We start from the raw sequence: 21,831 nt of genomic DNA, 5'->3' as shown, positions 1-21,831 counted from the left end.
CCTAAGTCAGACCTTTTCTTCTTCTCCTCAATTTGCTATGTAAATTCTCCCCCACACTGCAGGACCCAGGGGTAGACAATCAGAAACTTGTGGATACCAAAGAGCAAACTTATCTTAAAGAGTCTTGGAGACACAGAACAGCTGCTCCTGAGGCCGAAGGCAAACCAGAAGATGACAGCCAGGGCCTCCTCGCATGCTTCTGTGGCTCCCAGTTCTATTTTAGAAAAAGAGAGCCGGGGATATGGAGAGTATCCTGCTACAGACAAGACACGCTATCGTTTGGGCTGAAGACCCACTATGCAGCCGACTCTCCCGGAGGACCGCTCCCGTGGCTCCCATAACCTGAAACCTCAGGACAAAACCACTCCTCTTTTGGGTACCTCAAAATAAGCCATATCGTTCCCACATTCTCAACACTATAATCATGACGCTGAAGTCTGCCCTCCCGTGCTCGTCTCCTCTTGCTTCTAGGGAAAGTTTCTATCCTCAGACCTTCTGTTTCTCAGTCACAATTCCAACTCACTGTCCTGAAGAGTCTCAGTTCATTTTTCTACCTACGATTGGACCGCTCTAATCCAGGATTCCCACTGTCTACATCCCCCGCCCCCAAAGACTACCCCTATCTCAACAAGGGTGTGGCCGTATGGAAGGGCGGTGTTTTGCGTGTGGGCGGAGCCTCATATCTCCAGTTCTCCCCGGTTAGTTGCACCCTTTGTTAACCCTTGGGACCGCTAAGTTAGCCCATGCTGGTGAATAGACTAGTGAGTAGATTCTTGTTGAACAGGACCCAGGATGGTACAACCGATGATAATCTCAACGACCCAATCCCATGAAAGTATTATTTAAAAAAAAAAAATTAAAACCCTAGCTGAGTGTAGTGGTGCATGATCGCAGGGCTGGGGAGGCCGAGTCAGGACGCACGTGAGTTCCGAGACAGCACGGCACGGCACGGCACAGCACGGCAGAAATCCCATCTCAAACCAAAACAATAAAGCAGCAAACACAACTCTAAAATCCAGCAAGCGCCGCTAAGACCTTAGCTCCTTGAGATGCACAGCTCTTCCAAGAAGCAGCGCTGTCAGCCCCTCCCAAGGATTTTGTACCAGTTCCTCATCTAGATGCACAGGCTGCAAGGTGACTGCTCCTCTCGGAATAAACAGCCCCTCTGCTCCGACAAACGGTCAGGTTATTTTCCTTCTCGGGACCGACTTCAAAATCAGTTCTGGCATGGAGAAGCCACCACATCCAGTGAGAAAGCCGAAACCCTGCTTCTTGACAGAGATAACTCTTCAATGTTGCCAGTGTCCTTTTCAACGCGTCTGTTCTCACAGCACCACGACGGAGTTTGGAGGTTGTACTGGGAACAGAATGCTCCCAGAGCCTTGGCAGTAGCAAAAGCAAATCGAGCTGAACCTAGGTTTGGAAGGCTTGGTTTGAAGCCTGAATTTACCCGTCGGTCACCTGGCTTTACCTCTGGAGACCAGAGCTGCCTGCCCACTTTGACGACAAGAGCGTTTACAGAGACAAGGGGCCACCTCATGTTGGGGATAGCTATACACAAACATCTTGATGTTTCTTTGCCAGCACTAGACGGGTGCTCTGCTGTAATTACCCAGGCTGTCTGAGCAGGCAGCATGGGCTGAAGTTAAGTTGTGCTGCCCAATCAGAAAGCCTACTCTGACTGTAAAGGCATTTCATATAGATTGCCTGTCATTTATTTTGTATTAGTTATGTGTGAGTGAGTGAGTGAGTGTGTGTGTGTGTGTGTGTGTGTGTGTGTGTGTATGTATGCAAGTACAAGTACAAATGCAGAACCCACTCTGTAGACCAGGCTGGCCTGGATCTCAGAGATCCACCTGCCTCTACCTCCAGAGTGCTGGGAATAAAGGCGTGCACCACCATCACGTGGCTAATTACTATCTGTGCTTTTGGGTCCTTTTCAGAATCTTCAGGTGTGGTATCGCATTTAGAATACACACAACTCTCCGAAAATAACTAAGAAGTCACATGAGTGATTTAAAGAAGGGGAGAAAAACTCAGTGGTATAAAGGTTTAAAGGGGACTCATGGTACAGGAAGGATTTAATGCAGAGGCAGACAGATGGGCAGAGCTGATGATGGATCATGTGGAGGGATAAGATACATTAAAGATATTTCAAAAAGTCTACTACTACAGAGGTTTTCATTCATATATATATATATATATATATATATATATATATATCTCATATACATATATACATACACATATAAACACATGTGGAGTTTAAATGGAGTTACCCTATAATGGTCAACAATGCTCCTTCTCTAGAAAGATAATAAATAAAAACCCTAGTGCTCAAAAGCGGTTACCTTCTTCGGAGCTGGTCATCAGTAAAGTCCCACAGACTCCCAAACATTACAGACTACTGCCAGCACCCTCATTGTCCTCCAGAACGTGACAGTAAGATCCTACTGCTGCCGATGCCATAACTTGAGTCACTGAACACGGAGAGACCCACCTGGTACTCACCAGGAAGTTTAATTCCTACTGGCTGGCTTTCACCGTGCTGGAAGGGGCTAACCACACAGGTGGGGGAGAAAATGAATTACCAGTCTTACCCAGTTGTGAGCCCTATGACGCCCAACCTGGCAAGACACACCCACTGGTACAGTAGTGGCAAGCATGTTGTACAGTAGTCAACTACTTTCTGATTGGATCCAAGTCCAATCCACAAGATAAAACCCTCACTTGGCACCCTTATCAGGTGAAGAACCTGTGTCTCGACAGGTCATAGGCACTAGGGGGGGAACGCATTACCATTACGTCTAAGTATACACAGTATATTAAACCAATTCATAAGGACAAACTGTTATACCTGCAGATAAGCTCACCTTTCAACCACTATCCCCAGAGAGGCTTTCTTCTGCAGTAGATGATGATTCACTCAAAGACCCCAAACTGGTCAAGGTGCAGAAAATAAGAGACTGTGGAATGCTCAGCTCCAAATGGGACATCTATATCTCCCAGGGCTCAGGAAGAGGGGACAGAAAGAGTATGTGAGAGTCTAAGGCAATGGAGGACTACAAGGAAAACTGTTTTCTGGATACAGCAGGACAACTGCACATATGAAATCGATATGGTTAAAGAGACAATATGTGCAAGATTTGCAAAAGCTCAGGTTAGACGAAATTCCAGCATGGACACAGTTGACAGCTGCTGGGAGAGAGTCAGTTTCTTTATGAAGGCAACCCATGGTGGTTGGTGGTCTGACCACTCTCCAGGGGAAGGCCCCACATCTTAGAGTGTACGAGTAGCACAAACTGCACTTGCTGGGTTTAAATATTTTATATATATAAAAAAATACGTGAAGTTGGGTGGGGAGGGATGGACTGATGTATCCAGGAGTGGAGGGATATATGTATGTGTGTGTGTGTGTGTGTGTGTGTGTGTGTGTGTGTGTGTGTATGCATGTATATGACCAAAATACATTGTTTGAAACCCTCAAAGGATCAAAAATAAAAAGACAAAAACGATTCCTTCACTGACAATGACTTTAGATCTCTCCAGAATGAAAACAAAGTGAACAGAAGAATTTGTGTCACTAGAGGCAACCAAAGTCATTTATTCTTTATTTTGCTTGGCAGTCTAATGAATTTTGGTTTCCTGGACACAGACCAGACCCAAGGCAGAAAATTTAGAAGCAAACTCGACAAGCTGGCTCTTTTAATTGCATTTTGTCCACGTTATTAAAGGGGTTGGGTAGGCACACTGCATAAATGGCTGGTGAGAAACAGTGGAAGCAGAAGATACATAATCTAAAATTGAAGGAGGAGGAGGAGAGGGAAGAGGAGGGAGAGGAGGAGGAAGAGCATCGGCAGCAGATACATCTAAGGGTTTCCAAAGCTCGTAAGAGTAGTGTCCACAAATGGCTCAGGAGACTGGGCAGAGTCGGTTCCTATTGGTTGGTGTGACATTGTGGTGTCACTGTCATGGGCAACCTTGATTGCCTAGCACAAGACAAGACATTCGCAGGCTGCCAAAAATGTTACACTATGTTTTGAAAATGACATTCCGTAAGTTAGAAAAACAGGCATATGTTGTTCAGTTAGATTAGTTTTCATAATTAAAAAAAAAAAAAGAAAATATTTTGTACCTAAAAGGACACATTTCAGTTATTAAGAAAATTCGCGAGTGTGGGACACCTGTACCCAGGTAACACCAAAGAAAGTAAGCCTTTATTTCATCTCCAAGGTGACTAGTAGAGCCACAGGTACTCACAAGAACACCTGACATCACTTTGTTTGTTTGTTTGTTTGCTTTTTAGGAAGACATTTCCAGCATCCCCAGGTCTCTGTGGCATAATATATACTAGGGATTTTACAGGGTTTATTGTCTCTAGCTCACATATGACAATAAGGAGTTAAGTATCCATTACACACACACACACACACACACCTCATCATGACCAAGTCCATATCCCACTACACCCCCCACTACACCATGACCAGCACCATCACCTTAAATCAAACAAGGAAGAGTAGAAAGGATGAAAACCAGATTACATAGCAGTAACATACGGTGGAGTATGCTCTATCTCCCAAGTGTTCCCATATTGTAAATGACATTACACTCTACACCACAAAACCGCTTTTAAGAACTCGATCTATTACCAGAAGGAGGCGTACATCTTCATGTATGAATGACAGGGTCGGAAAGAAGCAAACTGGCAAAGTAGCCTTTAAGCTGCTCATCAAACCAGGTCAATACATAAAGGATCCACCAGCCGCAGGATTACAGCTCGGGGAATCTCCCGCTTTCCCAGGTAAACTAGAGGGAAGTGCTTTCGTGCAGCCGTCCTGCTGAGGAGAGCAGGGAGCAGAGCAGGCAAGTGATGGAGAACAGCAAGGCGGTCACGCTGTCCTGGACTAAATATGGACTGTAAAGAAAACTGCGACCTTATTTTCTATGTAAGAATGACAAACTGAAATAGGCACAAAAGCATGCCAGGCAGAGAGCCCAGGGCCTTAGACAAAGCACAGCGTGCAGCTGCCACACAGACACGTCCACTGAAACTTTATGTTGCAAAAGAACAAACAAGAAACCTTAATATTTGAACTACACGGTTACACACGACAGACAGACTGAATACAAGTTCATGTCAAATGAATTATTATGCTGCCAGTTAAAGCCATACTTACACACTTTTAGGGCTTTTGTTTGTTTACTTGGTTTTCTTTTCTTTTTTTCTTTTTTCTTTTAGGGATGGTAATGGTGGTGGAGCTGAGGACTGAACTCAGGACCTTTGAGTATTCTATACAATCAGTACACCACTGAAATACATCCCCAGCCCCATAAATACCTTTAAATTACTTAGAGAAAATGCTTTTGTATTCTATAAAACCACATCATCCCCTGGTCTCTCCCAACTGGGTTTCAAAAAACTAGTTTGCAAGAGATGTCCAAATCATTAAAATGTTCTCTTTGCAGTGAAATTAAAAGTACCTCCCTCCCAGCCCCTATTTCCAGTTTTTTTACCAAACCATAACAACTGGCATATTTCCCTTTTTATGAATTGAGACCCAACCTCATGATGTGGCCTCCGCTTTCTGCATGCTGGGGATCTAGGCATGCCCTATAGCATCTGGACATTTTTACTTTTATAATTAGAAAAATCTCAACAATACTGAATAGACTGAAGGGGTAAAGTGTCTTTCCTACTGTCACTTAGAATCTTAGCTTGGGCTTGACACTTGAGGTTTTTGGCACCTTGAAGGTGTACCCAAAGGTTGTCAGATCCTGACATCAGACAAACTCACCTACCAGGCTCCCTGAAAGGCTCAGTAAAGTGACCCTGAAGGAAGGAAGGGTCATTTCCAAAAGAGGCCTCAGTCACACACTAATACTTACCGTTTTTATCCCGGTACCTCTTGGTCTAATGGGAACAAAATATTTTGCAAAGGAATGAAGATATATTTTAGAAAGGAAGAACACTTCTGCCATAGGGTTTTATTGCTGTCAGGAGACACCATGACCATGACAACTCTTATGAGGGAAAAGACTTAACTGGGGCTGGCTTATAGCTCAGAGTTGTAATCCATTACTGTCATGGTGGGAAGCATGGTGGCACACAGGCAGATATAGTGCTAGAGAAGGTGGCTGAGAGTTCTTCATGTGGATCCAGGCCACACTAGGCCTGGCTTAGCATCTGAGACCTCAAAGCCCACCCCCAGTGACACACTTCCTACAACAAGGCCACACTTCCTCTAACAAGGCCACACCTCCTAATGGTGCCAGTCCTATGAACCATTTTCATTCAAACAACCACACCTTACTAACTCTTTTTCCTGGCCCTTTCATTCTCCCCTCCTCTGTTTAGGACACCGATAACTCAGGACATAGGACATCCTTAACTCAGAACCATAACTCTAGGTTTTTTACATTAGGAAGGGCTGGGGACATGGATCAGCAGGATAGCATGCATACTGCTCATCCAGAGGACCAGAGTACAGTTCCTAGAACCCATGTCAGATGGCAAACTCTACCAAACTCAGTGACTCTTTTAGAGCCATTTGGAATATCTGCTTGGCATAGTAGTGCATACCTATAGTCTCAGAGTTTAGGAGACTGAGGCAGGAGGATAAAGAGTTGAGGCCAAGGCTGGGCTACACAGTACACTCCTGACTTTGGTGGGGGAAGGGAGGGACAATCTGGCATTAAGTAGAATACATTTTGGCTTGAGAATGCTGCAAGGCTTTACTCAAGTTGCCCTTAACGTTTTAAGTGGTATTAAGTACCTTTCATAATAGTCATTTATTCTATATAACTTGATGTGCTGGCTGGTTTTTATGTCAATTCGACACAAGCTATAGTCATCTGAGAGGAGGAAACCTCAATGAAGAAAATGCCTCCCTAAGATCAGGCTGCAGGAAAGCCTGCAAGGCATTTTCTTAATGATTGATTGATGTGGGAGGGCCCAGCTCACTGTGGGCGGGGCCACCTCTGTGCTGTAGTACAGGGTTCCATTACAAGAAAGCAACTCTCTTGTGAGGCTATGCCGGGGCCTAGCAAACACAGAAGTGGATGCTCACAGTCAGCTACTGGATGGATCACAGGGCCCCCAATGGAGGAGCTAGAGAAAGTACCCAAAGAGCTAAAGGGGTCTGCAACCCTATAGGTGGAACAACAATATGAACTAACCAGTATCACCCCCCCCCCCAGCTCGTGTTTCTAGCTGCATATGTATCAGAAGATGGCCTAGTCGGCCATCATTGGAAAGAGAGGCCCATCAGTCTTGCAAACTTTATATGCCTCAGTACAGCGGAACGCCAGGGCCAAGAAGTGGGAGTGGGGGGAGGGGGGAGAGTATGGGGGTACTTTTGGGATAGCATTGGAAATGTAAATGAAGAAAATACCTAATTAAAAAAAAAAAACCCTAAAAAAAAAAAAAAAAAAAAAAAAAGAAAGCAACCTGAGTGAGCCATGAGGGGCAAGCCAGTAAGCAGCACCTCTCCTGGCCTCTCCATCAGCTCCTGACTTCAGGTTCCTGCCCAGTGTGAGTTCCTGCCCTGAGTTCCTTCAATGATGGACTACAATGTGGAAGTATAAGACAAATAAATAAACCCCTTTCTTCCTAACTTGCTCTTGATCACAGTGTTTCACCACAGCAATAGAAACCCTGATAAAGATACTTGGTGATCCTGGCTTCTAGAAAATCAGGGACTCTCTGTACCTAGAGATCAAATAGGCATTTAGATAGTGTAAAAGAAACATGCTGTTTACAATATGCTGGTGTGGGTGTGGGGAGGGCTAATGCAGCTAGCTCAGTGGGTAAAGTTCTTGCTCACCTATCCAGAGGGGGAAGGGGAGAAGAGATCACACACACACACACCTACACACACACACACACACACACACACACACACACCTACACACACCTACAAATAAATAAAGTTCTAAAATAAACTATACCCAAGCATTTTCCTTCTTTACTTAGCAATTCATGTTGTTATATAGTAAAGGCTACATAACTTCAATAACTTTATTAAAAAGGCATTGGCTGTTCCTTCTGCTTTCTCCTCAACCAAAGCCTAAGCCAACCTTACTAAAATTAAATATTGTTTCTACCGAATTATCTGAATGATTCATCTCTTCTAACATGAACTTCTGGGTTACAGTTCCCCTTTCCTGAGAGAGCATTCTTTCACAATTTTCCTTTATCTATTGGGACTGTCAAGTTCACAGTATGGAGCTGGCCAGATGGTGCAGCTGATAAATGTGTGTGTGTGTGTGTGTGTGTGTGTGTGTGGTATGTCTTTCTCACTAAATAAATAAATGTAATAAAAAAAATGTAAAGGTCCAAAACATGGCAGCAAAGATTAAATCTGAGCCTCGGGTGAGGTCTGGAAAGCTAGAACTTATTTCTAATCTTCAAAGAAGCCTGGGAAAATATCCCTGAAGAGGCTGCACTGGCGAAGGCTGCTATCAGAACCTGCAAGGCCAAGGTGGGTGTAGACCTCAAATTCAGGTCTGCCATTTACTATCTATGTAGTTCTTGGGCATGAGATTCACCATGCCTAGACCTCTCATTCATCCCTCAAATACAAAATGAATAAATATAACATGGTGTTTTAACCAGGTACTTGGTAATCAACGGATGTAAGTGATTAATGTTTTAGACTACCAACCACTAACAATGGGGGAAGAGAGGATATATATATATATATATATGTATATATATATGTATATATATATAATAAAAAACAGTTTCTGTGAAAAGTGAAAATAGATATTCTTAAAATGTGTTAAGTTTATTTATTTTGTTTGTTTGCTTTTGAGACAGAGTCACACTGTGTAGCCCTGGCTGACCTGGAACCCTTTCTGTAGACCAGGCTGGCCTTGAACTCACGACTCACCCGCCTCTGCTTCCCTAGTGCTGGGATTAAATCCACACCTGGCCGAAAAACAGGTTTTGTAATTGCCAGAATACTCCATTGTATCGCCTCCCCAACCAGCTATAAAATGATAGAGAAGTCCATAATGTTTATGGAGAGAATTAGGGAACTAGAATAGACTTATAGGTCTCTTAATGGGCACCTCATAACACACATGCTCTGAGACTTGCTGTGTGATTTCTTTTTGTGATCATCACCCATGTGCAGTGTCCAAACTTTTCAGGGGAATCTAAATTTCCACTCTCAAAGTTCTGCCACAGGCTCAGTGTAAACGCAAACTTGTGTTTATAATCACAAACAAAACCTACCTACCCAAGAAACACTTAAGTGACATTCCTAGTCTTCTTGTTCTTGACAAGTCCGAGGCTTAAAAGCTGGTGAGACGTTTTAATAATTTTCTATGTCTTAATCATCTCCAACGCATGTGAAGCAGATACCTCGTTTTCCTGTGCTCCTGTATCGACTCTTCACCTGCCTGTATGAATTATCCTTCCCTACACAGAGGTGGGCTATACCTGCCTACCCAGTGACTGTCAGAAACTCCTCACTCCCGCCTCCATCCAGAGCCCCTTAATGAACAAAAGAGGGTTTATCCCACTGCTTTGAAAGGAAAAAATAGTACATTTGCAAAAGTAGGTCTATCTTACACTTTTGAAAAGGTCCAGCTCCCACCCCCAAACCCTCTCCCGGACCTTAGGCTGTAACTGCAACTGCCAGGAAGCCCTGCAAAAGGGTACCAGTGCCTCACCGCCACGGGAGAGCCTGCAGCACCAGATTGGTAATGACGCCACATGGAGATAGCGTGAAAAAAGAATGAGAAGGCAGCACCAGAAATGTGCTCTCGTCCAAAGGGGTGGAAGGAAGAGAGGAGAGAGAACACACACACACACACACACACACACACAGAGAGAGAGAGAGAGAGAGAGAGAGAGAGAGAGAGAGAGAGAGAGAACAGATATCCTAAAGTAGATATAATCAGTGATCCTCTAGGCAAGGTACCTCCTGGACACCCCTAATCCTTACCTAGGCTACATGCAAAGATGTAAATTTGGAAGTACGTGGGAAATCAACTTGGAGACATTGTAAGGCAAATTCTCCCACCATCACTACCATCACCAAACCCTGTGCAAGTAAAAAGCCAGCACTAAATGCTACTAGAAACTACATGCAGTTCTGGGCCCGAGGTTTACATAATCACAAATTACATAATACTCATCCCGAGCACTAAACCCCTTTCTATAGGTGAAGTTCCCCATCATCCCGTCGCTTGCTATTTTCCAAAGAACGCTGGAAAAGTCTCCAATATCTGCGGAGGGAGGGGATGGGGCGCTGCAAAAGTCACCCTCGACAAGCCGCAAAGCCACGTCAAATGGTCCAGGGTAAAGGGGGTTCGGAGCAGGTGACTCCTCTCCTCCCGCATCCCCCCGGCGCCCGGCATCCAAGGCCGAGGCTGGGCGAGCGAGGCGCACCGGGCGCGGCCGGGCTTACCTGCTCCCCGAAGTCGATGGCTATGTTGGTGATGCCGAGGGGCACCAGGAACCGGATCAGGGGCCAGTAGTGCGTGAGCGCCGGGAATTTCACCATAGTCCCCGCCGTGGGCTGACCCCACACTCATCTGCCGCCGCGAGGGCACTGTGCTGGGAGGCGCGCGGAGCGCAGCGCGGGGACGGAGGCCGCGGCCGGCGGGGCCTGGGGCGGCGGCTGCTCGCGGCGGCGGCGGCGTCCTCTCCAAGCGCTGCTGCTCTAGCAGGAGAGCCGCGAGCTCAAGTCCATCCCCGCTGCCCTCCCACACAACAAAGATCTGCCGGGGAGAAAGAGAGGAGGGACAGGGACGGCAGCGGCGGCAGCGGCGGCGGCGGCGGCGGCGGCAGCAGAGGCTTCTGCTGACAGCGGCTCCATTATAAGCGCTCTGGGCCCGGAAATAAATAAATAACCGCGCGCACGAGGCGCCTCCGCCGCCGCCGCCGCGCCGCGCGGAGGAAATCAGGGGCGGGCGGAGGCGCGACACCGCTGGCGACCCGGGAGGGGGCCGGCCCGGCGCCGCCTCCCCGCTCCGCTGCGCACGGCTCGGCCGCGGGGGGCGCTGCGCTCGCACAGGCCACTGCCGTCCGCGCCCGCGGGGGACCGGGGCGCCGCCTGAGCCGAGCGCGCGGAGCGGGGAGTCAGGCGGGGCGGGCGAGCGGGCGGGGACTCCGGGTGACCCGACACCGACAGCCCCATGCTGTCCCCGGAGCGTCCGGCAAGGCCGTGTGAGCGCCGTCTCCAGAGTTGGGAACCAGGAGTAGAGCTTCGGGGACAACCGAGCTGGAAAGGCCTCGGCGTCCGGGCGGCCTTGAGGCGGACTGGGAGCTGCTTTAGGGTGATGGGGATACGGCTGCATTAGTGGGAGAGAAGGATGGTTTACCAAAACGAGCATCTCGCATCTCTCGTGACAGAGATCTGCAGACCCTGGGGAAAAATACACCGGGTGGCAGGGACTGACTGTCCGTCCTGGACTAGGGTTCTGGGATGCTCCATACCGGTCTCCAGCTTTTGCTAGTAATGTGCAACCGTTTACTTATTTAAAAGTCGACCGGTAAATATGCTTAAAAAAAAAAAAAAGGAAAGAAAATCTGCTCGGCTGTGTTATAATATGTCCCCAGTGATTTCATGATAAATCAGTTGCTGAGCTGAGACTTTTACCTAAAACTGAAAAGCTTGACAAAGCCAGCATCAGCCGGTGTCCCAGTATAGTGTATGAAAAAAGGGTCCAAGCCAGTGACTGAAGCATTCACAGCAGGGCGGGGCTGGCCTCCAAGAGACGAGTACAGTCACACAAAAAAGCTTAGCTCGTAGAGGGTCCTGTGCCTGCTTTGGCTCTCTGTTTTTGCCTTAATACTTTTCATTAATATTTATTTTATTATTTTATGTCTATGGGCAGATATTTTTTTTTGTCTGCATGTCTGTCTGTGCATGACATGCTTGTCCAGCACCCACAGAGCCCAGAAGAGGGCATTGGAGCTTCTCCTGGATTCCAGAACATTGTGAGCTACCATATGAGTGCTGGAATGGAACCCGGGACTCTGGAAGAGCAGCAGTCGGTGCTCCTAACTGCTGAAACATCGTTTTCTTCAAACCCTGGTCTTGCCCTCTTGAAATGATGAATTTCTGAACAAGGGGCCTTAGCTTTTCATTCTGTAGCAGTTGAGATAGATGGTTTGTTCAACTTGTATCTTCCTATGCATCTTTTTTTTTTTTTTTTTTTTTTGGTTTTTCGAGACAGGGTTTCTCTGTATAGCCTTGACACATCTTTTAAAATAAACATAATGAGTTAAACTTGTGTATTACTTAAAACATTCAAGTATTTTGTCCTAAGAAATGAACCCATTCCCTTTATCTCTGTAAGGCTCATATTAATACTATATTTGAAGGTAATCAGAGGCAGGAGGATTGCTGTAAGTTCCAGGCCAATCTTGGCTACATAATGAGTTCCAAGCCTGCTAGGATTTTGTAGGGAGACCTTGCCTTTATTAAATACATAAATAAGTAAATAAATAAGAGCTTGAGACATTAACTTTCTGGTGCAGATTTTTCCGACTGCATCGCAAGTATTAAATATTTCCATATTTGATGCCTTTTATCCCCTTCAGTTTTACACACTCTGGTTGAAGCCCCTAAAAACTAGGAAACCAATTTACCCGCAGTTCCGTGTAACCCCAAATTACATCACCCATATAATTAAAACAAAACTTTGGTAATTGTTCATTGCATTTGATATGTCAAACAGTTACCCTTAAAAGAGATTTTTTTCCAGCAAAACAGGAAGTTCTTGTGTACAGGGCTCTCCCCAGGAGCAATTCCTGAAAGGCATGTTTCTGTGTAGTCAGTTATTAAGCTAACCATACAAAAAAAAGAAAAAAAAAAAAAGGAATGGGTTATTTAAAGGAATTCACGGAGAAGACTTCTGTTCTAAAGCAAATGTGGTCTGGTGATTTACCCATTCTGTTAGTCTATGTTTTCATAAGCTCGTTTCAATTAAAGTGATCTAGTCGTGCTGACCCTTGCCTGCTATGTGAATTGATGAAGCCCTGGATCAATGCTCCTGAAGACCTGTTTGCTCTCACTGGTCTCCGGAAGAGGCTGCTGCATCTCAGCTGCTACTGCGGCCACACGCACCCTTTCGGTCTGAAGGGGATGGTGAGAAAAATCAGCCAAAGGCCATTATCCTTGAGTACTTTTAAAATCTATCCTTAACAAGTGAGTTGGTGGCATCTTTGATTAAGGACAAGAATACCTTTTTAGACTTTTAAGTGGGTATAAGTTCAAGCAACACCAGAGAAACTTAAAAAGGCAATGGGACGTTTAATTGTTCTTTGTTTTGTTTTGTTTTTCACTAAAGAACTACAGTTCGGGGTTGAGAAATGGCCCAGCAGGACTGACTCTCTAGAAGAGGACTCCATTTTGGTTCCCAGCAACTAAGCCTGATGGCTCGCCTGCCTGCATCTTCCACTTCCCCAGGATCCAGCGCCCTCTTCAGGCCCCTGCACTCATGCGCACAGGGCTCCTACCCCAACACAACCACTCATGCGCACGCACACCATCCCCTTTAATTAAAAAGAAAATATTTTAAAATAAAATCACGCCGGGCGTGGTGGAGGCGCACGCCTTTAATTCCAGCACTTGGGAGGCAGAGACAGGTGAATTTCTGAGTTCGAGGCCAGCCTGGTCTACAGAGTGAGTTCCAGGGCAGCCAGGGCTACACAGAGAAACCCTGTCTCGAAACAAACAAACAAACAAACAAACAAACATCACAATCGGATAAGAGATTTAAAAAGGAAGCCCCGCCTCTCCCTTCTTGTAAACATAGTTTTCATGTCGTCAACAATATGACAGGAAAGCCCTAAATATAAGTGATTGTGGTAGGTAAGAAGTTCTCTGAATTATGCAGAAACTGAAGTATCCCAGCGTCCATTACGTTAGTTAGATCTAGAAGATATCTTCGGAAAGGTACAGCTTTATTTTCTATTTATAAAGTCTTAGATTTGATTGCTTTTGCCCCACTATCGTTACAAGGTTTACAGATACTAGTCATGTAGCATATAGAGAAAAAGATCCTGAAAGAGAATATATGCTCAGTGGTTAACAGTAGCTGCATTTCCATGATTATGAATATGAGGAAGAATTGTTTCTCAACTCCATTCACCCATCTTTAACAAAATGAGTATGTATAAATCTATAAAGAGAAAAAAAATTTTTTTTGTTTGTTTGTTTTTTCGAGACAGGGTTTCTCTGTATAGCGCTGGCTGTCCTGGAGCTCACTTTGTAGACCAGGCTGGCCTCGAACTCAGAAATCCGTCTGCCTCTGCCTCCTGAGTGCTGGGATTAAAGGTGTGCGCCACCACGCCCTGCGAGAAAACTTTTTTTAAGGTATGGCGGTTCAGGTGAGAATGTTCCCACATGACCAGATATTTGAACTCTTGGTCCCAAGTTGGTGGTGCTCTCTGGGACAAGAGGGTGGGGTGGGACGAGGACGACAGGGTGGGTGGCAGTCCTCCCTCCACTTCCTGTTCTCTCTCCCCTGCTTGTTATTGACGTGCTGGGGGGGGAGGGTTAGAGGAGGGGGAGCGGTCCTCCCTCCACTTCCTGTTAGTTCTCTCTCCCCTGCTTGCCTTTGGCAAACAGGTTTCTCAGCTTCTCCCTCAGCCACTCTGATGTCCTGCTGAGATGCCTTTCCACCACCATAGGCTCGCAGCCTCTGAAAGGTGAGTCCAAATAAACTCTTCCTTCTCTAAGTTAGCTAGGCCACGGTGTTTTATAACAACGGAATGGCAACTAATGCAAAAAATACGTAGAAAACATTGACAAGCAAGGCAGCATTGCTTTCAGAGTAGGGAACTAGTTATTCTTCGCCAAAAAAAAAAAAAAAAAAAAGTTTCATGAATGGCTAGTGATATAATTTTATTGCATAAGATTATTGTCATGCCCACACCTTGTTTTTTAATCCATAGTCTTACTATGCAGTTGTGACTGGCCTCATTCTCACGATCCTCTGGTCTCCTAAGTGCTGTGATTGCCATCTGTAGTACCCATTGTTATGGGAAAAAAAAAATTACACAAGAGTAAATGCCACTTACAGATCTGATTTGTTGGTTTTTTTTTTTTCTGAATTAATCTTAAATTTGTAAACTCAAATTGTCCCCCCAAACATTTGCTGCAAATGACAGACTAAAATCCCATGCTTTAGATTGATTATCCAGTGTGGGGACTATGTGACTGAGGGGGCTCCGTGACATCAGACTGGGATGATCACAGTGAAGATGGTCTGGCGGCAGATGGCATGCGGACTTGTACATGCTCAACTTTATGGAGTTACTGACACCGGTCATCAGGATTATGCAGTACCCCATGTTTAGCATAAGCAAATTAACAGTGTGCTCTGATGGGAGTCTTAGTCCCAGAGATTGATGCCTGGTATTCAAATGAATCACATGCCCCCTAAAATAGAGTAGACCAAATATACATTCGAGTCTTAGAGCTTTGCAGCTGGGCCTGGTGCCAATTTGCTACACAGCTGATTTCAAACGGGAGAAGAGGCATTTTCTGTAGACTGCGTTCCTAAAAGCATCCGCCTGCTGATGAAAGTTTCTGCCCAGGTCTCAGTGTCCAGAGACAAAAGAGAGGATGTTTGCTTCTTCCCAGCTGGAAATTTTACGCAGGCCATCCTTGTGTTGTTCCAGCCCGTGGCTTGATAATTAACCTGAGGGAATGACCAAGATTAGATTTTTGTGCTCCCAGCATGTGCCAGTAGTTGGAGGCAGGAGATGAGTGCCAAATTATCCCAAATTGAAATTTACAGCACATAAGTCAGAAGCAGCCAAATTAAGCCTGGTAAGTTACAGTTCCCACGTTTAATCACTTCTTTAATAAACATATTTAAGGGACCACACAGATGCCTTAAATTGTCGTGCTGTTAAAAGGCATCGGGACGGTTTCTCCCTACAGATATGAAGTGATCTGAAGCAGACTTTGTTAAATGAAAAAGCAAGGTGCAAAAGCATAAAATGGCAGGCTATTGGGGGGGGGGAGGGGGAGAGAGGGAGAGAGAACCATGAACTATGACTGTGGAAGTATTTATATGCATGCGGGCCTGCTTTTATTTGCAAATTGGTGCTGGCAGAAAAACCCAAGATTAATTAAATGTGTGAGGGAAGAAGAGATCAGGGTAGAGTGGATAGAAGAAAGGCTTCTCTAAATGCACCTTATTGTCTGATTTAGGCTTTGGAAACCTTCCAGTCTTATACGTTGAAGAACCAGAAACAAAAGAAAAAAAGAAATACAGATACAAGGCAAAGTTATGCATGCTTTTCTCTTATTTATCCCCCTTGCTTTGCCAGCAGAAAAGATTTAGGGTAACTCCAATCGAAGCTCAGTTGTATACTTAAATGGCTTTGGGGATTTTTTAAAAATTTCTCTATAATTGTTAAATAGCAAAACATTTGGAGAGACTCTTGCTAGGTTAATTATGCAACCAGTTGGCTTTGTGTATTTGTAACTATTAACTCACTCCTGCCCTTAACAATGGTATGAAGATAAAAGTCAGTTTTGGGGTAGAGTCTATTGTTGTTCCTCAAAGACATCAGTCACCACCAACACAATGACGTTGAGAATGTTGGAAGTGAGGTACAGTTAGCTGATCAGTTGCCGATCTGCTCATCTGGAGAAACGTAAAGCAGGGGCTTATGGGATTCCTTCTGGTTCCACAGACCCCAGCTCTGGGTCATTCTTTATGAACTGAACTGGACAGAGATGTGCCACTGAGGTAGATGTGCGGTTGCTTCTTATTCATTTTCCTCTCTTTAATTGCCTTCAGCATTTCACTGACCACATGATTTAAAATGGATAAGATATCTAATGATGTTTGTGTTTGAAATCTTGCTGTCTATCCAGGGTTTATTGTTTTTTAAGTTCTTTGATAGCAACGTGACTTTTACACAGATTTCTTGTGTAACTCAGTTCAATCACGTTTTCTGTTTTGTATTTGATAAAGAGAGCTGCTTTAGTCCCTGTTTCTAGTACATAATTCTGCATAAAATATCCCATTCCCTGATGTGGGACTTAATTGCAGTAATTCTTCAAGCATCTCCCACTTCTTTCCCATGCCCTAAAAATAATAATAGAAATGAACACATTTGTGTTTGAATTGGCTCTTCCTTAAATTATTGTATGCTTAATCTCTGGTGTAACAAAGGGTTGACTTTTCTATCATGTGCTTAGTGCTAATCAGGCTTCTATAGTCTTGCGATAACACATAGAAAGACTCCCCTGTTTCCAAGACTTTATTCTTAAGAAAGAAGAAGACAAACAAGGGCTCTTTGGCCCGACACTGCATTTCAACCTGATCTACTTTTTTCTCTTTAGAACTACCAATTCTATGAGAATAGCACTAGGCCAGGCGTGGTGGCCTTTAATCCCAGCACTCCGGAGGCAGAGGCAAGCGGATTTCTGAGTTCGAGGCCAGCCTGGTCTACAAAGTGAGTTCCAGGACAGCCAGGGCTGTAGTCCCCCCTCCCCCAGCCTGAAACCTGCTTGCTCAGGGGTGGAGCTTCCTGCTCATTCGTTCTGCCACGCCCACTGCTGGACCTTGCAGCTTTGCTGTTTGGAGCCACATCGTGCTCACCCTGCTACTGGATTCCGAGATTATTTGGCGGGAATCGGGTCCCCTCCCCCTTCCTTCATAACTGAGTGTCGCAACAGTAAAATTGAGCTTTGATCAGAGTGACTTTGACTTGGCTCCGTTCTTTCTTCCGCCCGTCTAGTTCATCTCTTGCAGCCTGAGTTGCCATCTCAGTTGAACCGTTCGTTGCGAGCTGCTGGTCGGCTGCAACACAGGGCTATACAGAGAAACCTGTCTTGAGAGAGAGAGAGAGAGAGAGAGAGAGAGAGAGAGAGAGAGAGAATAACACCAGTTCATTAGATGAGTGATGTTAGCAGACTATTTCACTTACATACCACACAGTTCACCCCTATATCCCTAAACTCCACCAGAGAGATTTTTCACACTTGAAATTATTTCTGATTTCAATGCATCATCTCCCTACTAATTACATTATTTTGTTGGTGTCTAAATAGATGGTAAAGGTGCTAATGGCATCACTCCTTGTGGATCAGTTAACCTTGTTGTAGGTCATGTAGCAGCATCTTTTGTGTGTCTACTGTATGCTGGGCATAGTATAAGATCATTAGTTTGAGCCTCCATGGAACCCTTGTGTGCTCCCTCCCTTTTGCAATGATGTGCCCCGTGGCCATCTTGGGACCCTGTTATCATAAGACCTTAACCAGATGTAGGTCTTTAATCTTAGACCAGAACTATGAACCAAAAATCAACCTCTTTTCTTTATAGGACACCTAGCCTCAAGCATGTCATTATAGAAATAGAAAACAGACTTACAGCCTATCTAAAGTAAGAAGAGAGGTTGATTATCAATATATAAGCATGACCTGTGGAACCCATCAAAAACAAAGTGACCTTCAGAAGGGAAGGGACCAGAGCCAGGTAACATAATATGGCTAGGACTCTCTCTGCATCATTAATCTCTATTCATCCCCCTCCTCCCCTCTCCTTGCCTCCTTCCCTTCCTCTGCCGCCTCCTCCTCCTCCTCCTCCTCTTCTTTTCTCACTCCATCCTGCTATCTTCTACATACCTGGTCCAGATCGTGGGCACACAGAGACAATGCCTGCCTCATAGTGTCCTTAGGCCTCTTTCGCTACTAAGTCTACGTTTGAACAAAGGGGCCTCTAGGTCATGTTGTCCACTGTCACTCTGGGTACTCATGGGAGGATAGCTGTGTGTACCTCTCAGCCCGTGGGTTATCCATGGCGCCTTCCTCTTAGGCTTTGTAGCACTATCTACACACATTGTATCATAGGTAGATTTTCAAAGATATTCTACCTAAGAAGCCCCAGCTTTCCTACTTACGACTGCACACTCCACACTCTGCAAATGGAAGGCAGCCCAAGGTCACATCCAGCCTCTTAGCAAAATCCAGATCCTAACACTGGGATGCACTTACATCCTAACACCACGATGCAAATACAATCTTGACCTTTTCCTTATAAAGAAACGTTAACTCTTTGATCCGAAGAACTGATATTCTTTGGTTGTAGGAATTAGCAAATAGATCTATTTGGAACATATAATTAGATGATTATAAAAATCACTTCACTGAAATGGTAGTGGAATTAATTTTAATGTATTTTCCTGAGCCAAGGATCTCAAGATCTTATTATAACAGCTACTAAGTATGCAAATATCAATGAGATGCTTTGCATTTTGTTCTCCTGTTAGTGCTCAAAGTCTTGTGTGTGTACACATGTGCCTGGTTCTCTTTCTATATGTGCTTGGTTGGTCTTAAGCTGCACTAACCATGGTTTTCAGTCCTAGGAGATGGACCCCATCTAGGATCACTCATTCTGTGGAAGAGGAGTGCCTTTGCCCAGAGAAGTAAACACCCTAGGTTCAGTTGTCTGGTTCTCTAAGCCTGGTGCCAGCTGCCCAGAAGCGGGTTGGGAAGGTCAACTGTCTGTTCCCAGGAGACTTTGGCTAATTCAGAAGACTCTTTCTCTGGTAGTTGTATAGGAGAGAATGGAGTGGTCTGCTAAGGTGAAGTTCTTGGATCCTACTATCTTTTGCTAGGACATAGAAACCCAGGAGAGCATCCAGAGTTACTCAGTGGGTCACCCTGCTCATCCACACAACTGCAAATGGTAGAAATAAGATTGTAGTCTCTGATCCTAAAGCCAATTCTCAACACTGCTAGTCTCCCTGGCTCCTTGGGAGTTGACTCTATGCATCCTTGCAGGATGCAGGCTGGGATCACCACTAGACAGGACCTGAGGTAGAGTTGGCTCAGGAAGGCAGCTCCTGAGTAGACTGAGGTAGAGGCAGCATAAGGGCCTTGGGTGAATATGGGACCGGGGTTGGGGTAGGCTAGGAATTGGGGAAAACAAGGATGAGCTCATATGCCCACCTTAAAGCCCTGAAAAGAGCCTTCAGGTGTGGTCAGACCCAAGGTGGCTGCTACGGCTAGGCTGCCCGAAGGGAGACTTGTTTTGGATGGAGATGAAGTGCTAAGCTGTTTGCTTTTCAGTGAAATGCCCCACCCAAGAATGTTCCAGTCATCCTTCTAAAGACTCAACCCCTCCAGAGAGGGTCTGGTTTCCCTGAGTCAGTAGTTTGGTCTCCTACTGTCTAAGGACTCTGCCAATTTGTCTCCAAAAAGTGTTTTGCCCTTTGAGCAGATGGAGCTGCAACTAACTCTGAGTTAGTACCAGTCCCTTTGGCCCCTGCTGTAGGAACTTTCCAGATCTTTCCCCGGCACTGGGGCCACAGGTAGGCACTGGCTTTGAACTTGACACTCATCTAACTGGTCAGCCCTGGTTTCAGAGCTGCTTGCACACAACAGGTAGCTGTGAACTTGTTGACAGCCAGCCAGCCCTTATCTGCAGTGTTTGGTCACCTACATTTCCAGAGGACTGACTGCTGACAGCCCCAGCCAGGAGGTAACGAAGGGCATCTTGCTCTCACTCTGTGGCTGGCAAGGACTTTGCTAAGGACTTTAATGTGTGTTTGCCAGATGTGCTGAAGATGGGCTGTCCTGATGTTCTCATTCAGATCATGTGGGGGAAAAAGGGTAAACTGAGTTCTAGTCCAGCTTCTGTTGCCTTTACCCAACTTTCTCCCACAAAACTTTACACACTAAAGCTTATATAAACTTCAATCAATATAATCTTTTAAAATTTTATTTATTTTATGTATAAGAGTACTCTCAGCATATTCATGTTCACACCAGAAGAGAATATCAGATCACACTATAGATGGTTGTGAGCCATCATGTGGTTGCTGGGACTTAAATGCAGGGCCTCTGAAAAAGCAGCCAGTGCTCTTAACTGCTGAGCCATCTCTCCAGCCCCAATATAATAATCTTTAAAAGTATGACTGAATCTGTGTTCTAAAAAAAAAATAGCAATGGGGGAAAAAAAGGAAACCATTCAGATTCAGATCAAGAATGACTGTGCATGGCTGTAAGGTCAGCTGAGACAGGAAACTCACGAGATCCAAGTCAGCCTGGGCTTCCTTGGGAGTTCAAGGTCAGCCAAGGCTAAATAGCAAAGCCCTGCCTTAAAAGGAGAGGGGGCTAATATCCACTTATCAGTGAGTACATATTGTGTGAGTTCTTTTGTGATTGGGTTACCTCACTTAGGATGATGCCCTCCGGGTCCATCCATTTGCCTAGGAATTTCATAAATTCATTCTTTTTAATAACTGAGTAGTACTCCATTGTGTAAATGTACCACATTTTCTGTATCCATTCCTCTGTTGAGGGGCATCTGGGTTCTTTCCAGCTTCTGGCTATTATAAACAAGGCTGCTATGAACATAGTGGAGCATGTGTCCTTCTTACCAGTTGGAACATCTTCTGGATATATGCCCAGGAGAGGTATTGCAGGATCCTCCAGTAGTACTATGTCCAATTTTCTGAGGAACCGCCAGACTGATTTCCAGAGTGGTTGTACAAGCTTGCAATCCCACCAGCAGTGGAGGAGTGTTCCTCTTTCTCCACATCCTCGCCAGCATCTGCTGTCACCTGAATTTTTGAACTTAGCTATTCTGACTGGTGTGAGGTGGAATCTCAGGGTTGTTTTGATTTGCATTTCCCTGATGATTAAGGATGCTGAACATTTTTTCAGGTGCTTCTCAGCCATTCAGTATTCCTCAGGTGAGAATTCTTTGTTTAGCTCTGAGCCCTATTTTTAAATGGGGTTATTTGATTTTCTGGAGTCCACCTTCTTGAGTTCTTTATATATATTGGATATTAGTCCCCTATCTGATTTAGGATAGGTAAAGATCCTTTCCCAATCT

General features: G+C 45.1%; 1 protein-coding gene and 1 long non-coding RNA gene across 2 annotated transcripts in view; one reads left to right on the top strand and one right to left on the bottom strand.

Annotated features, from left to right (window-relative positions):
* Ank (progressive ankylosis) overlaps positions 1-10,844 on the bottom strand; it is a 128,233-nt gene extending 117,389 nt beyond the window's left edge. The window contains exon 1 of the mRNA NM_020332.4: positions 10,422-10,844. Coding sequence (NP_065065.3) covers positions 10,422-10,517 — 96 coding nt within the window. The 5' untranslated portion in view covers positions 10,518-10,844. The remainder of the gene's footprint in view (positions 1-10,421) is intronic.
* A 3,841-nt stretch (positions 10,845-14,685) lies between these two features.
* Gm36899 lies at positions 14,686-17,433 on the top strand. The gene is made up of 4 exons (XR_001781615.1): positions 14,686-15,800; positions 16,188-16,263; positions 16,676-16,731; positions 17,331-17,433. It is a non-coding gene; the product is annotated as a predicted gene, 36899 (long non-coding RNA).
* Positions 17,434-21,831: the final 4,398 nt, after the last annotated feature.

Source organism: Mus musculus, chromosome 15, assembly GCF_000001635.26.
Source record: "Mus musculus strain C57BL/6J chromosome 15, GRCm38.p6 C57BL/6J".
Lineage (NCBI taxonomy): Eukaryota > Metazoa > Chordata > Mammalia > Rodentia > Muridae > Mus > Mus musculus.
This window is presented reverse-complemented; position numbering and strand designations above follow the sequence as displayed.